Source organism: Ruditapes philippinarum, unplaced genomic scaffold (genome assembly GCF_026571515.1).
Source record: "Ruditapes philippinarum isolate M1 unplaced genomic scaffold, ASM2657151v2 ctg1781_1_1_1_1, whole genome shotgun sequence".
NCBI classification, from domain to species: domain Eukaryota; kingdom Metazoa; phylum Mollusca; class Bivalvia; order Venerida; family Veneridae; genus Ruditapes; species Ruditapes philippinarum.
Genome location: NW_026851931.1, coordinates 187,783 through 204,975, shown reverse-complemented (window position 1 = coordinate 204,975; position 17,193 = coordinate 187,783). Strand labels below are relative to the sequence as shown.

The following is a 17,193-nucleotide window of genomic DNA, read 5'->3' as shown; positions in this document are numbered from 1 at the left end:
TAATAAATATATGTTGGTTTTCTCATGGGGCGGCCCATATATCATTACCGACCCTGCACCAGGTCTACAGGAATAGTCAAGATGCATCACATGTGCCTTTGTGTAAAACTTATGGGCACTCTAAATGTAAATTGAAAATTAACAAAATCAAGGACATCCTCACTTTTCTAAACAAATTATGATGACCTACCAAATAATCATATTGCTGACATCAATTTCATGTCGTATATCATACATTTGTATTATAAGGCTAATGATAACCAAAACAATAACTAACTCCACGTTTGTTTACAAGTACGTTTTGTAGTTGGTTTACACTTTTGGAATAGACAATTTTGATAAAGGAAATTCATGCTGAACACAATCATATAGACCCAGTGTCAGAAGAATAAAGACGACATAGACTCGGTGCATCCTCTGCTGGGCAAAAATTGTAATTATTCATTTCCCACCTTCTTTTGATTTACAGTAAGCAATAACTTACTAAAATATACAAGAACTACAGTCTACAGTCAAGATGGAAACCATCTACTTTATTGCTAAAAGTTAAACAACGAATTACTATCATCATACAGATCAACTTTTTGTTACAGTCTTTAAGCTATTTTGAAAGCATTTGCCTTAAATAAAGACATCCTTGGGCGAATTTAACTTTCTAAAATTGTATGGTTGGTATTTTAAAGTGACATTTTGCCCATCCAATATTATATATTAATTGAACAGGTGGAAGTCAAAAATGTTTTCATTTTTGGAATTTGTCCTTTTAATTTTGTACACGATAAATGACTCACGTGTCCCAATGAAAGATCGGATTTTACCTGTAATGTGCAATGTTATAAAAGAGTGGGACAGTTTTTTATATTTTAAGCATATACATGTATATATTTTATCCTAAACAACTTGCAATATCAACCGTTGGTCAATCTAAAAAGCTTCTAGCTTTCTACTCAATCCTTTTTGCATTTTATTGTAATATATTGTGTATATATATTTGATTGGTTAAACCATACACCGTTAAAACAGTCAATCTATTATAATATACATGTACAATTCAGCTCAACTTGACAATGGAAATATTAGCATATATCAAAGATAATTACGTGCGTTCTGCGTTCTATTATGACTAGTGTTGCGATTTCTAAATAATACTACTAAATAATACTTACTATAACCCTTATTGATAGCAATGGACCATATTAATGAAACGACACAGGAAAACTTACTTACTATACGTGTTATCTAAATATATCTAATTTTTACTATTTTTCACTTGTAACCATAGAAAAAGAAAGTTCATAAAATATCCGAAGATCATATTTAAACAATTACTATATTTTGAAAGAGTCTCATTATATTTTAACATTCAAACCCACTAAAATAGTTAGATAAATGTCAATTTGATTTAACAGGAAGTAGACGGCGGCCATCTTGGGCGCCATCTTGGATAAAAATGTTGTGACACCGGTTAGGACAGTGCAACATGCAGTTTCACAAACTACAGTTCCTAACGTTTAATTTGATAAATAGAAACCTTTGTTAACTAACATAGACCGGATGCCAGGCCAAGTTTTCAGCTTTGTATTATGAACCTCATATAAATTAAATACGGATTTTCTCTAACAGCATAATACAATAGGGAATTCCTCTTTTATCATAACAGAATATGGACTTCTTCCTACGTCACAGAAGAATACGAAATCATAACACTTAGAAAAGATTGATCAACAGAAAAAGGTAAGACGTTAACGTATTCACAATCGTGAACTATTTATAAGGTTCTAGAAATATCAATACATGTTGAAATTGATTGAATGGGAACAATTGAAGCTTTTATTTTGTTGTATGGTGTAGCTAATTATAAAAACAATTGCTCATAAGATCAAGTCTTCAGTCTACGAGAAGGCTACAGCACAATAAAATATATCATTGAACAAACAACCTCTTCAATCGAAGGATTCTTCAACTGAAAGGTATTATCTATAACTCCATATCTTACCACCAACTTCCTAGACTATCTAGACATCTTTTGGTTGCTCGAGCATTTTAGGCTACCTTGAATTTTCTCTGTTACCACGAGCTTTTTGTGTCATATTGAGCTTTCTATGCAACCTCGAGCATTCTATGTTACCACGAGTTTTCTAGGTTACCACATAAGCTTCCTAAGTAACCTCCAGTTTTTTAAGTTACCTCTAGCTTCATATGTTACCTCAATCTTCAGAGATACCTCAATCTTTATAGGTTATCTCGAGCTTTCTAGGTTACCTCGAATTTTCTGTAACCTCATTCTTTCTAGGTTACCTCAATATTTCTATGTTACTTCGGGCTGCCAAGGTTACCCCGAGCGCCAGTAAAATGGATGTAGATCAACACACAAGAGTATAATCAAATACGTGATTTAATATGAACAAATGGCGTAGTACAGATTAAGGGAGAGAAATACATCATTTAGTCCGAAACAGGCAAAGTTCCGAATGTATGTAAATACACAGTCTGGCGCTACCACTTTCCTTTACCTCCAAAATGTAAAACCATCATAGGGTAGACTGCCCTCCGGTTTTAAGGGGATTATTATGCCCCTGCACTTAAGTGAATCTAGGTTTGATTAATACTACAACAGTCACAGGGGTTTTTGGGGATTATTATGCCCCAAAATGTGCAAATCACTCTAGTACAGAACATAGTCATTTAACTTCTTAGGTAGGCACCGCTTTCGAGACGGGCGACTAGATACATTGGACTCCGCAAAATGTGGAACATCAGTATTAGTTTCCGAATCAGAGCCATTGTCAATATTTTCCTCCTGAGAATCATACGTAACCAATTCTGGATCATAGTCATTTGAACTAATAATAGGTTTCGGAGGCGGAATCGATATTTCCAAAGGGATATCTGGTGTGGCGGGCGGAACGTGAAGCATCTCTTGCTTATTCCTTTCGCTCTCTTCGTCAGAGTCGAACTCAATCGGGGATTCTTTCGTAGAAGCTTTGAAATGTGTCTTTACTTTGAAGCAATCGGAACACTTAACACGATAGGAATTGTTCCTGAGCTGGTTACCTATAAATTTACGAATATTACACCATGGAAACTCCAAGGTCACTACAATGTATCTTTCTCGAGCATTTGTTTTGTTGAGGTCTTTTCGAAGATAAACAATATCGCCTACTTTTAAATCAGGAGTAACCGGAGTTTTGATTTGAAGGGCATTTTGCTTTTTCACTTTGTACATGATTTGTCGATCTTTGAATTTGTTGAGATGATATTAATTTTTGATCTTCTACAGGAATTTGTCTATTGAGAAACTGATCTCTTTGCATCCACATTTCTCTGGAAGATAAGCCTCGTTTGCGAATGCGCGTGTTAAGACGGGCGGTTACTATCGCGAGATTCATGGGAGTTAGTATTTGATGAGGTGACGAGTTTGCTCTAAGAATTTCACCCTCCAATTCCTGTATAGCCTTTTCAGCGACCGGGTTTTTGTTGAGGTTTTTGGCACGTCCTAACTCTATTGATATATGCTGTCGTGTTAACAACTGGTCATCTACCAATGCTTTGAAACCTGGAGCTGGATCGGTTCTAATCACAGCGTACGGACCATCCAGCGGGTGAACCTCTGCCAATAATTGTATGATAGCATCCCGTAAGTTATGATGACGCTCACTTTCTAGCAACTTTGTGAATGTAAACAAGGTAACACATTCTCGAACTACTAAAACGAGTTGACGTTCCCGCTTCATTACATCGGCAGCAAAAGCCAATCCAACAGTTTCCGGTGGATCTTCGGAGCTTTGCTCATCCCGCATTTTTGGTGCCTTTGCCAGGGATGCAACCTTTAGTGACCATGTCTAATGATTTGTCCATATCCAAAGCATAAAAGTACCTCTGTACGACGGATTTTAATTGGCTGACGGAAGGGTGTCCCAACTTTATATGTATAGAGGTCAAAAGTCCGTCGAGAACTTGTCGGGGAACCACAATACATTCCTGACTTGGCATAAACGGCAGGTGCCTTTTAACAATAATGAGTCCATCTCGAGATAGTGAGGCTATGTTTAAGTATCGCTTTATATCTTTTACATTTGTAAGCTTCTTTGAAGGTCTTGTGCCTTGGCGAAGATGCGCAACAGTACGGCGGAGATCAGCACACTCTGATTGAATAGATAACCAAGCCGATTTACTTGTAAACGGACATTTTACGGTTCCATTAAGAACATCCTCAGTAGTAATATGACGCACAACAGATTCTTCTTGCTGACTTATAAACAAACAAATTTGACAGTTTTGATTCGAACATTCGGTGCGTTTCGGCTAGCGAAATCTGATGGTAAGATTGCTGCTCCAGAAACATGGCGAATTGAAACTTGAAAGCGACTTGCGGTAGATAGAAATGTAGACACACGTGGACTTGATGAAAACTCCCCTCTGCAAAGCTTTTCAAAGGCTTGAACGCATGGCTTACTGTCGGTAAGTATGCATGTAGATGTGGACGATTGGATAATGTAGGGACTGAAGTGCTTTATTGAGGCAGCGATTGATAAGGCCTCAATTTCACATGGTAACCAACGATTCTGGTTCTGACGGAGTTTTGCGCTAAAGAAACCAGCTACATGAAGCTTATCCTTCCTATTGATGTAAAGAGTAGCCCCGAGACCTCTGCTTTTCGAAGCACCATCCGTTACAATCCATAGTTGATCAGACGGACGGGGAAGTGTTATTGAGCGATTGGAAGATAAGGCCATTTGAGCATTAGAAAACGCACTTACTAGGTTGTCAGTCCAAACAATAGAGTCTTTTGATTCACCTCCAGCTATGACTTCTTCTAGAGGAGATAGTATTTCTGATGTGTTTTTAATGACCCGAGAAAGCACTTTGTATGCGCCTATGAATGAGCGCATAGCAGTGACAGTTTGAGGCGGTTGGCATGTAGAAAGCGTTAAAATACGATGAGGACTTGCACGGATACTCCCCTGTTCCCATATCCACCCGAGAATTGATGCTTGTTTAGGTGCGATAATAGTCTTAGTAGCTGATAAATTGAGGCTGCATGAATGAAGCGCTTCCAATACACGTTCGAAATTTGTGAGCAACTCCTCTGGTGTATTTCCGCCACAATACAGATCATCTGCGATTTTAGCAACAGTACCATCTTGAACTAGGTGTCCTAACACTCTACACGTGAGTTCTTCAAGAGCTGTCTCAGAACCAGGCATTCCCATTGCTGAACGTACATAAGCTCTTACGCCACGGAACGGAGTTGATACACCACAGTACTTCATGGAGTCTTTTGACAGTGGAATTTGGTAAAAGGATTTAGTCAAGTCAGTAATAATTATATACTTCCAATGCGCAATTTGCCTGAGAGTTGAATCGACATCAGGCATTAATGACGGTTGAGGTTTGCTATATCTACCAACATCTGCAAAGGCTGTGACTAGTCGAAAAGTACCATTCGATTTGTTTACAAGAAAGGACGGATTCAAATACGCGACTGTGATTCCCAACTCCTCGGGGCGTTTGAAGACACCGATACGTTCCAGTTCGTCAAATTTGTCCTGGAGACTAGATAACTGAGATTTTGCATATTGTGGTAATCGTCCTTTTCGCTGAGGAGGCTGCACGGGACCCATATTCACCTTCGCTTCCAATGGACCCAATGCACCATTATAACCTTTAAAGTTTGGATTGAAGACGTCATCATACTTTATAAGTAGCGATTTAAACTGATCTCTCATACCTGTTGACAATAAGTTATCTGGGTCGACACGGACTTGATCGGAATGTGTTGACTTTTTCATGTTTGCATTTGCTGAGTTAGGTAGAGCTTTTGATTCAGATTCATTCCCCACAGGACAGTAAGTAGCGCGTACGTGACAAAAATGTTCATTTTTTTAAGAAGCATTGGTTCGTTTGATAAATTCGGTATTCGCAAATTTCCACCAACGCTTGAAACCAAAAATGGCTGCGGCCAAGAGTTGTTGTCCGAGTCCCTGGTATGAGGCTCAACCGAAAAGATGTTGTCTGTGGAGCGCATGTCAGACGGTAACATAACATCAATAAAGTCTCCGGGCCACAGCGTAATTGATGTTGAAGGAGCACGTGCGACGTGAGCACGACGAATAGCGTGATTTGGGGCTGAAGTGCTTGGCGAGCCGTAGTAGTATATGTGGTCATTTCCAATAGACACCTCACGACGAGCTGGTCGTGTGGCAACGTCATTTACCTCCATGAATGGAATACCGGCCAAAACATCTGTATCTAAATGTTCGACAACTAACCCTTCAAAATACAGGTTATGATCTTTGCGTGTAAATGTTATCCTAGTTTCCCCTACAATGTTTAAAGGAGAGGAACCATCGGCTTGGTGAGCAGATTGGGAGCTAGCGGTGATTTTTGCGTTCAGTTGTGCTGCAGTTGATGCACGAATCATATTACCGGTGGCGCCACTGTCAACATTTAAACGAATCGGAATATGGCCACAGTAAGTGTCAAGATAAGGAGACTGTCGAACTTGAACACGGTTAGTAGATACCGACACTTGTCGAAGCTCTTCATCGGGATCGTGTAACTCAGAATCATCAAGAGGAATATCATCAATACATGTAGCGCGGGCCCTTGCCAAAAATTGTCGGTCTTGTTGCGGCAAATAAGTACACTTACTAAGGAAGTGGCGATCAGGACGTCCTGCGGCTTTGCAAAGCGGACACGACTTTTGGTTGGGTTTAGACCAAGATGGACTTGACTGCGGCTTTTGTCGTGGAAATTTTCTGACCGTTGTTCTCATGGTTTTGGCATCCTCTGCTGAACGCAACCCTTCTAAAAGTGAGTCCAGTGCTTGCGAAATTTCAGGTTTTATAGAGGCTAATGTTCTTGCTCGTAACTCAGTACCGTATCTCTGTTTGACAAGTTTAGGTAGGTCAGGGTTTATCAGTCTCAGCCATGTTAAGACAACTAGATTTTCAAGCGTTGGAGAGAGCTTCTCATCTTCGGTTATCGGTTCGTCGTGGTGTTTGATGCCCATATCCTGATGTAACAAGCTATCTTCAATAAATGCGGTGAGTCGTTGGAACAAATCTTCGGGTCTCTCTGTAGGATCATATCGGATAGAATCAAAGTCAATAAAATGGCCACCAGTAATTTGGAAACCATAGTGGAGGCGGATTGTTTGCCAAATATCATCAACGGAGGTAGAGTTTTTAACAATAGTGTTTCTGGATATTACTGGACAAAAATTTGCTATCTGTCCTAACATCAACTCAAGAATGTTGACCTTTTGCTCACGGGTTTTCCTGTCAGCTTCGGCTACATCCTCACCGTCGTTCACAAAGCCTCTGTGGGGTGCAGTTTTGGTCTTTTTCTGCCATTTAAGCCCAGCCACGAGAAAGGGAGCAAAGTTCTTGTCTAAAGAAAGGCTGTAGATTAAGTTCTGTCTCCAGTTTTCAAATGAGTTTACAGTTTCATGTTTGGTAAGGCACCATTGTTTTGGCGCGCGGGTAGAATTTGCCATTGTCAATGTTTTTGTTTAATACACTTGCGTTCACGGTAATAATTCTATTACGAGATGACGTACACAGGTCTTTATCGAGCGTGGGACGTAAATTCGCTGCCACCACGCCAGTAAAATGGATGTAGATCAACACACAAGAGTATAATCAAATACGTGATTTAATATGAACAAATGGCGTAGTACAGATTAAGGGAGAGAAATACATCATTTAGTCCGAAACAGGCAAAGTTCCGAATGTATGTAAATACACAGTCTGACACAGTCTGGCGGAGCCTTATATGTACCTCGAGCTTTTTAAGTTACCTCGAGCTTTTTAAGTTATCTCGAGCTTTCTGTTACGTCGGACTTTGTCACTTTGTTTCCAGAATTTTTCCTTGGTTAACTCAAGCTTTGTATGTTACCTCAATCTTTCTGTGTTACCTCGGGCTGTCTATAGGTTACCCCGAGCTTTATATGCTACCTCGTGATTTCGAAGGTACCTCGAGCTTTCGAAGATACCTCGAGCTTTCTAGTTTACCTCAATCTTTATAGAATTCCTCGATCTCGAGCTTTCTAGATTACCTTAGTATGGTACCTCGAAAGTACAAATGTATTCTCAAGGGTTCAATCTTACCTTGTAATTATATATGTAATAGGTTACATTGAATTTTTCAAGTTACATCTAGCCATGCATACATGTTTACCACCACTCATTTACCATTTAAAAGAATAACACAACGCATATTATTGAGCAAAGATGTACTTTAATACTTATGAATATTACATTAACATTTATATATTTATTGTAACATATTGGTGTGCAGGAATTCTAGCTTACGGAAAGTGTATAAAATACGTGTTTAGAAAAATGTTAATTATGTTAAAGACATAATCAAACAATAGAAAAACCACTTGATGTTAATGACAATGATAATAATGTGTAATATTTAGTTAATATAATACACAGTATATTAATATGTTATATCTTATGAATATGAAGTATCCCTCATATAAAAGTGTTTCCCTGCTTACATTTCATACACATTTAGTTAGTAAACCTTTTCCCTTATATAAACATGTTTTGACGGCTTTTTGTCCCCCCCCCCCCCTTTTTAAGGCCTCAAACAGTGAAAAAATGCCCTATTTAGGCCCAAAACACTGTTTTTCGTTTGAAAAATGTTGTTAAAAAAGTGACCACTTTTTCGGCGCGGCCCCCATCAGAATAATACATCAGGGGGTTGCCAGAATGGGGATGTGCCCTCTTCTGTTGGGGGTGAAGGGGGCGGCAGTCCCCCTAATCGCCAAGAAAATTTTGGACATGTGACAGGCTAAAAATGGCCTCAGGTCGATCTTAAGGTGACGTGTAACCAACGCTGAAAAGCCTTTTACTCTATCTCATTGCATTAAGAAGTTGCAGCACTTTGAAATCAGTTTTGATGGGAAAAAAGCAAAACAGTGATTTTTCGCAATTTTGAGACGTCCCCCCGTTGCCATGGTAACAGAAAATTTAAGATTGAGCATGTTGTTATAGAGGTGTGCCAAGTTTCATCAGTATTGAAGCATTTTTCATAGTTTTATAGCAGTTAGAATTTGTAACAGGAGGCTTTTCAATGAAAACGGCCATTTTTCACAACATGCTCATGGGGTAAAAGGTTAATGTAATCATTATCTTATAATAGTCTAACCATGTGATATTCTATAAAGTTATCAATTTTATAAGTAACACCATATACATAACATAATAATATCGTCCTTTTCTAAGGAGTGTCTTGGTCATAGATTATTTTAGATTATTTCTTTGTTCCATTGTATTTATAGTTTGCGCAGCCACCTTGACATTTGTAACTGAAGCAAACAGGTAAGTAATTGTTTGATGATACAAGTTTATATGTGTAAAACACTTGAATTTCTTTATCTAGCCACCACATCCCCCGCCCCCACCTCCACCACCGCCACCACCACCGTCTCCACCGCCACCACCATCACCTCCGCCCCCATCACCACCGCCACCCCCATCACCACCACCCCAACCACCGCCTCCACATCCGCCACAGCCTCCGCACCCTGCGTCACCGCCGTCGGCACCGCTAAAGTCAATTCCTCCAAAGTCTCCAGCATCATCAAAATAGTTTAATTCTTTGTCAATGTCTATAAATTCTTCTCTATCGCCTAAACACATCCGACAGAAACTAGATCCAAAGTTTACAGCAAAGTAAAGATTTGACGGCGTCTTTTGAAGCAAACCGGAAGCTTTTACATATGCCAAAGCCTCGGATGGGACAGACTCGACAGCTCGTGCTCCTCGTGCTGCCATTTTAGCGATTGGCGTCGGGACACATAGCACGTGCAGCAATGATATTGAGAAGGCAAGCGCCACGTGCTCAGCTATCTCGTTCGTTTGAGGATCGATGCGAAGAACGCCGGTCTTTACGTCCATCCTGGCTGAGTCTATGTTCAACTTATATTGTCTTAGTAGGTACGGCAGGTCACTCTCAAATAATTCTTTGGTGCCTATTTTATAAAACTTGATTCTAAGAGTACCAGGACTGCCTGGAATTCCTCTGCGTCCTTAAAAACATAGTGGAATTTAATGTTATTTTTTCTAACTGAAAGCTACTGTGAAAATAACTGCGATCTAAAATAAAGGCATATTATGCCTTAGAAATAAATAAATATTTTCTTCTTTAGAAATGTCAAACGTGAGTTTTATAACGTTTAAATAATCGTTTTAGAGTATGTAAGATGTCTGTTACCTAAAGAAAATAGCGCTAAATTTAAAATAATTAAATAATACGTCATAAAGGTAACAAAATGTAAACAAAGTAGTATTTTGACTTCCATAAACAATCACTATAAACGTACTAATTGCTAATAATGAACAGAAGAAGACAGTTCAGGTAATTGGCTAATAATTAACGTGTTGGAAAACAATAAAAGAATACTAATCAAAGCACAGAAGGCGCTGAATTTGTTTGGGTCTCAGAATGTCAGAAAGGTGAAGGTTGTGAGATTATTAAACAATGTGTTTATGTATAGTGCCACCAATGCTTTCCAGCGTTTTAATTGTAGAAGATTGGCTATAAGACTAATTGCAACACTGATATTCAATCCAATGTTTATTTGACTTAACAATTTGAGAAAAAAATGAGTTGCCTTAACTGGGATTTGAGCTCCAGACCTCTCGCTTCCTAAGCGAGCGCGCAAACCCCTCGGCCACGGTGAACTTATATGTTAACGGCCTGAAGAAAACCATATTATTCTAAATTAGGGTTTGTAACGACGCTAACTGTTGTTTAACACTTGTGCGCCTACTATAATCATGTATATCTATAAAGAATAAAACAATATTAGAAATCTTCGACCTATCGGGAATTATTTTGCTTGAAAATTAATGCGCCTGTCATGTGACCATATTTACGCAGTGATCTCCCCTGAATTTTAACCGCTTCCTAGTAAATCGGACTACTTTCGGCATTTGCAATTAACAGCATTAGAGTCTGAAATTTCGCTACCATTATTTGTTTGGTCTGACGACCCAAACAAATAAGAACAAAAAGATTTTGAAAAAATAAAAGCATTTCCGGGGTATAATGGGCCTTTAATGAGCGGCTGTTTAACGCTTTACTTCTTTTCATCACAAAAATGTCAAAACTAATAACCAAAATTTTCTAAATTGTATCATGTTAATATTATAATTACTTTAAAATACTTAAAAACGAATAAACAAACGACAACGAGAACGAACGAATAAATAAGTCAGAAGATTGTATGTATACCTGCTTGCGGAGGAACGCCTTTTCTCAGTCCTACCCACTGGCCGCAAACTATTCCCCAGTCACCACTGTTGTTTTTGATCAGTACAGCCCGCTCCCCTCGTTTAGGATTAATCGTTACAATATTTTGATTGACCTGCAATTGAAATTCTTCTCCTACTTAAAAGTATGCGTGCAAATAATATAACTTTTTGAGGAATGACTTAAATTTACAAATATTCCTATCTATTAAGAGTTTGAATGCTAGCTAGAAATGACAAAAATTAGGAATAGAAATTTTAATTTATCTCGGGCAAATTGAATAAGTAACATCTTTACAAAAGCCGACTTGTTCAGTTTAGCTTAAGGTCCTCAGCGTACTCGTTTATATAGTGTGATATGACGTGCCAAATGAAAAACAAAAACAAAATGTTAAAAAAACAGCAGTTTGGGAAGCTAGAACAAGCCCAAGATAGATAGGTATATAGTCAGAATTTAGTTTCTTATGGAAGGATTTTTTACACTTAATTTATGAAACGGTCATTGCCATTTAAAGAGATTTCATCACCAATTAACCATCCACATAAAATCAAATCAGACTGTTCACAAATGAAGGCAGTCTGTCTCATTACCTTACCTCACTACTACTATTATTCGCGGAGTACATTTATATATAATAACTATTCACCTGTGTCGGTAATGGTAACTGATCTGCTGCAATTAGATGAGCAAGACAACACATCTTGTCGTCGTAGTACACCTGTATTGCTGACGTCATCAATGACATATTGTGTACAACTCGTACCTTGAAAATATCCTTACTAAGATGATTTCTTAACCTAAAATAAATATGATTTGCTACAACAAGAAAAGCTAGCGCAAAGTCGTATGTTAGGGAAATACAACGAAAACGGTTAGAAAATGTATTAGAAAAAGCTCAAAATATGGGGACAGTAACGGCAACATTTATCTAATGTATTACAAAAATATGACGTCACAGTGACCAGACGACAACAATTTAGAGCTTGTGATGCAATTGTCGTTAAAAAAGCAACAACAAAAAACAACAACTTAAAATCATTATAAAAATCACCAAAAATAGAGCACTATATAATGTTAATACGTAAAGTTGTAAATGTGAAATAACTTGAGAAGAGCTAGATATGGAGAAAAAGTAACTTACAAATGTGTTGCTATTTGACAAGTATTGTTTTGCTCTGAAGAAAGTTCTTCCGGTGTAATTGATCCCAGCATTGTCTTAAGGTCATCAGGTATTTTTTCATCTTTATACGAGCCTTCAATGAGAAACAGGAATACGTCACTTATTTTCGGCTGTTGATAGTGACCTTGAATATCCAAGGTCACGTTATCTTTGAATTTTAGTTTGCCTTTTAATAATCCGCCAGGCTTTGTGGCGTTTACTGGAGATTCTATAACGGGCATTAGGTCCAGGAAACTTGAATAAACAACAGCTTTAGAGCTAAGCAAGCCTGATTTTTGTTGTATGGAAAATAGAACGCCATGTTCGTTCATCGTATCGAATGAAAAGCTGCCAATCTTTGACCATGCTATCGATGGATTGCCCGGTCGGCTGCTTGCTGGACGTTTTAGTTTGAACCACTTTGCAACTTCCGCTCTTGAAACCTTAGCGCTGCTTGCCAATAAACTTACATGCTTGCTTCGATTGAGATCTGGTGACGGTACATTTAATGTTAACATATCTATAGACAGTAAACACCGCTTCGTACAAATCGCGAACTCATCTTTCTGCGTTATTGTGTAAAATTTGTCGTCGGGCGGATTGCCTCGAAACATTGCTCCACATTTCGAAAACGATTCATTATAATCTTGCTTCCAAAGGAAGCGAGTACGCTGATCAGCAATGTTTAACTTTGACCCCTCGTGCCTTTCGTTGACTGAATCGTCATGGTTAAACAATTGTCCAATAATTCTTGTTGTTTCAATTTTATAGAGCAGCGGATTCAGCTGATGAGTATGCCAAATGAGGTCAATGTCGTAACAGGGGACGATGAATTCGTCAGAATGTTTCCTTTTCAGCAACAAGAACTGTTTGTACCTGGCCAGTGAACTTTCTAGAAATTTCTTGTCTTGGTAATGAGGTAAAGAGACCTGGTAGCAAAATAGCCTTTGTCTTTCTGCAGCCGCCATTATGTCGTAACTAATACGTGACGTAAACTTTGAAACCACGCCTTCATCATAACTAGCACTGTAGTCGATGTAGAATGGTTCCGAATATTTTTCAGACCAATACCCATGCGCCCGGTTTCTTGAGATTTGAAAGTCGTCTGGCCTGAAAATGGTATGGTTGGCGGATGTCCCAATGACTTCATGACAATCCCTCTCGTATGCCCTTGGAGACAACATATGACAATGCCACACCCACTCGATATCCATTGGCGCAGACAGACATTCTCTTGGATGTTCGGCGGCCAATGGTAACCAAAACTTTTCGTATCTATAAATAGCTCGTTTAAGAACTTCCGGTTTACAAAGTTCTTTGTTGTTATTTACAGCCTTGATAAACTCAATATGGTAGACAGCCTGGTCTACAAGATCAATCCCAAAATGCAGAGGTGGTGTTTGTATTGCCATTCTTTATCTGTAAAGACAGCATAAAATTGATTTTCGGACTATTTTAAGTGTGATTTTTAGACATTTTTTAAGTGCTTTCATAATTGACAATCAAATTGAACTGTATATCACGCGTTATAATATATAAAAACATCCATTAATTTTCATGTTTTGTTTTTATAGCTGTCCACCCAGTGATATCTTCCCCAATATTGTTTTATAATGCATTATGATGAACTGATATTGTACAAGAAGTTATTGTTTCAGAAAAATGTATTACACATTTTACATCACATCATATTAAAAGATATTAACCAGCACACTAAAGTAAAACGTTGACGGCGGTTTGAAATCATACCAGCATAAAATTCCAACAATTTAAAAAGCTGGTAATTATGTGATATGTGTCCACCATATAGATTCATGTATGCAAGTGATGGAGTTTTATCATTTGATGATGAATTCTTTTTCCTTTTTTTTCAAAAACCTTTTTATGTAAAATAGAGAGAAACAAGAATCCCTAAAGAAAGCCCAACACGCAAAATTGAAAATGTTGCAGGCTCGGTTTGATTGAGCCTGTTCATGGACGGTACTGTCAAGTGCAAATACCGTCCACGCCCCCTAGCACCCGCTTAAGCAGAATTCAACATTTAACATCAACTGGTAAAATTTAGAATTTAGAAACATCCCTTACAACGCTAAATATCTTAAATGGATTTGCCCATCTTTCAATCTGGACAGAACCAAGAAAAGAAAACTTCAAATTATGTGTACGGTAAAGCCATGATATTGCCGCTAGCTGGCCAAGGGTAAATAAATCGTATGTCGCTTTTGAGTAAACTACACACTGAAATGGTAGAACAATTTTCACTCAAAATGGAACTATTCCAGTGCCGGGATTATCAGCTGATCGATACAATCTAGTAATCAATACAAACAAAACAATCTTTATAGGTAAATACGGGTAGTTTAAAACAATCGATCAATTTCTTCATGTTATACTGCATGTGTTTAAAAACGCATTTTCCGAACAGAGAACTTTATTTTACTACGGAGACACTTTAAACCAACTGTGTATAAAGCAATTAAACCTAATGCAGTGTAAAATATCCCACTGCAACCTGTTCAATTAACTAATCAAGATGCACAGAAGATACCGCATAAATACATAAATTAAAATCAATTCAATTTCACTGTAGTTTTCAATGCATTGTTAAAAAGTCAAACAATGTGTTTTTTTCCAATGCTAAATACAGTAAATGTATATACATGTACGTAATTCTATATTAGGTGACACTACTTTTTGGAGAAATTAAACAATAGATAAACAATATAAAAATGTATACCTTTTCAATATTGTATCCGCGCTACACGTTCTGCACAGTGTATCTCAAATCTATAATATCCCTGCAGATCTAGACATAATTCTCATAAAATTAGAATTATACAAAACAGGTGTTTTAAATTTTTAATGCGACATATTATTCGAAATTATGAATTAGTGTCAGGTAGACCAAGTTATCGGATATTCAAATTTAACCAAGCGTGACATTGTACACAATCTTGTTTTTGTCCGTAAATCGTGTGTTTCAAACGTAAATATTGAAGTTTAAAATATCACAGTTTATGTATTCAAAGTTTACTATGTAATACATGTATATATTCGCTTCGCTGAATACAAAGGTCGTAAAATAATATATGGGATGTCCTAAAATCCGTGCAAATGAAAACAATGATTCAAAAAGAAGTCCCACAGATATGCGCTAGCAATCTTGATATGCGCTAGCAATCTTATATATAAAAAAACAACAATATACATGTAATAATAAAATTGCAGAGTCGGTTTGATTGTGTCTGTTCACGACAGATAATGAAATAGCGTGCTAGTTTATGGTGTTCGTTGCAAAAAATAGCATTCCGCTGCATTAACTGGATTTTGCCATTCTCGAAATGTGCACAAATATTGTCAAAGGTTTAATTTACTTGGTCTTCAGCAATTAATTAAGCACAATGTAATTATTTTTCTTGTTGTATTTTTTATGTATGCTAGTCCTTAGAACATTTATTTGAAAGTGTAAATGCAAATTGTTCATCATCTTTGTCTTTACACTCTTTCATGTTATGTTCACAGTGATCTGATTTTCTGTAGCGAAGTAAAGGGGAGCCACTCTGTAGGAGTTTGCAATGTCTTGTCATTAAATGCACGTGTAACTTCCGATCACTGTACCTTTCCTTGTAACCTGAGTATTTCAGCTTGATAATGCAGGAGTAATACTGTCCCAAAACTGACACCAGATCGGCATACGAATATGGAATTTTGAATTTCGTGCGAAAATGGCCCGAAATAGAAAGTGATATGAAGCTGTGATTTAAATTACCGTTCTTGAGCGAATGTAATGTAGGTCTGTATATGATTGGCGTCCGCGCCGAAGCGCGGCGCCTTTTATGTAATGAAATCAGATTTTGTGAAAGGGCGACAGCAACTTCTCGAGCCTTTCATAGTTGTTCATAATAAAAGCCGATCATTCCGATCGGTATGAGGGTGCTTGATTATTGCGATATGTACAATGAATAGCGAACTGGAGAATTTCGCAATGCAAACATTTTCAAATGAAATAACCTTTTCAAATTAAATAACCTTTTCCGTCAATAAATCGCGCCCTTCAAGGTATTTTTATTTATCATTTTGTAGTACACAGCGGATTATTATGGTATGTCATTCCGAAAGCTGTAAATAGAATGATGAGTTGATGATCTAAATATTCCGAAAATCTATTTATAGAGGGATGTACTCCTGTCGGTAATTCCCGGTCTCTCCTGGTCTATTTTGACGACCGGCGAATAGTACCACACGTTTATTGTCCGGTCTCTCCCGGTTTTGGAGTAGATGTTTGATATCGTTACAGAACAGAACAAATATTTTACAGATAAATAAGCTTTTTTTCAAAATGAATGTTTGTCACTTAGTTTGGTTACAATAATTAATAAACACAGATCAACTCTCAAAATTATTGCTTATTATTATACATAAACATACAATTCGAAAAAAAACCCAACAACATAAATCGCATGTTTTATTTTATCTATATGAGATAAAAACAATAAATATGAACAATAATTGAGAAAAAATGTACATTTTTATGGCATTAATATGACACTATCAACTTTGAAACATTTTATTTAATTTGTTATTCGTGTTTAGTAAAGATGCCGAGGAATTATTCAAAGTTACAAATCAGATTTTATGAATTATTCAATTGATTGATAATTTAAGAAATGATAAAGAAAAATACAAATGTACATGTATATGGTTTAAGAATAAACAATATTATATATTGAAAGATTAACCATAATTTACTGACTTTTTCC

The 17,193-nt window shown here is 37.3% G+C and overlaps 1 protein-coding gene across 1 annotated transcript; it reads right to left on the bottom strand.

Moving 5' to 3' along the window:
• Positions 1-8,230: 8,230 nt before the first annotated feature.
• LOC132742955 (uncharacterized) lies at positions 8,231-15,430 on the bottom strand. The gene is made up of 5 exons (XM_060731453.1): positions 15,171-15,430; positions 12,416-13,852; positions 11,921-12,071; positions 11,257-11,389; positions 8,231-10,048 (listed from the first exon to the last, which is right to left on the bottom strand). The coding sequence occupies exons 2-5, from the start codon at positions 13,843-13,845 to the stop codon at positions 9,396-9,398; spliced, it is 2,367 nt and encodes a 788-aa protein (XP_060587436.1). The 5' UTR covers positions 13,846-13,852; positions 15,171-15,430; the 3' UTR covers positions 8,231-9,395.
• Between the last annotated feature and the right edge of the window lie 1,763 nt (positions 15,431-17,193).

Coding starts and splice junctions, on each gene's coding strand:
- LOC132742955 (XM_060731453.1), bottom strand. CDS start 13,845: ATGGCAATACAAACACCACCTCTGCATTTTGGGATTGATCTTGTAGAC. Junction 11,390..11,920: donor AGTTACCATTACCGACACAG/GTGAATAGTTAT, acceptor TTTCAATTGCAG/GTCAATCAAAATATTGTAAC. Junction 10,049..11,256: donor AGGCGTTCCTCCGCAAGCAG/GTATACATACAA, acceptor TATGTTTTTAAG/GACGCAGAGGAATTCCAGGC.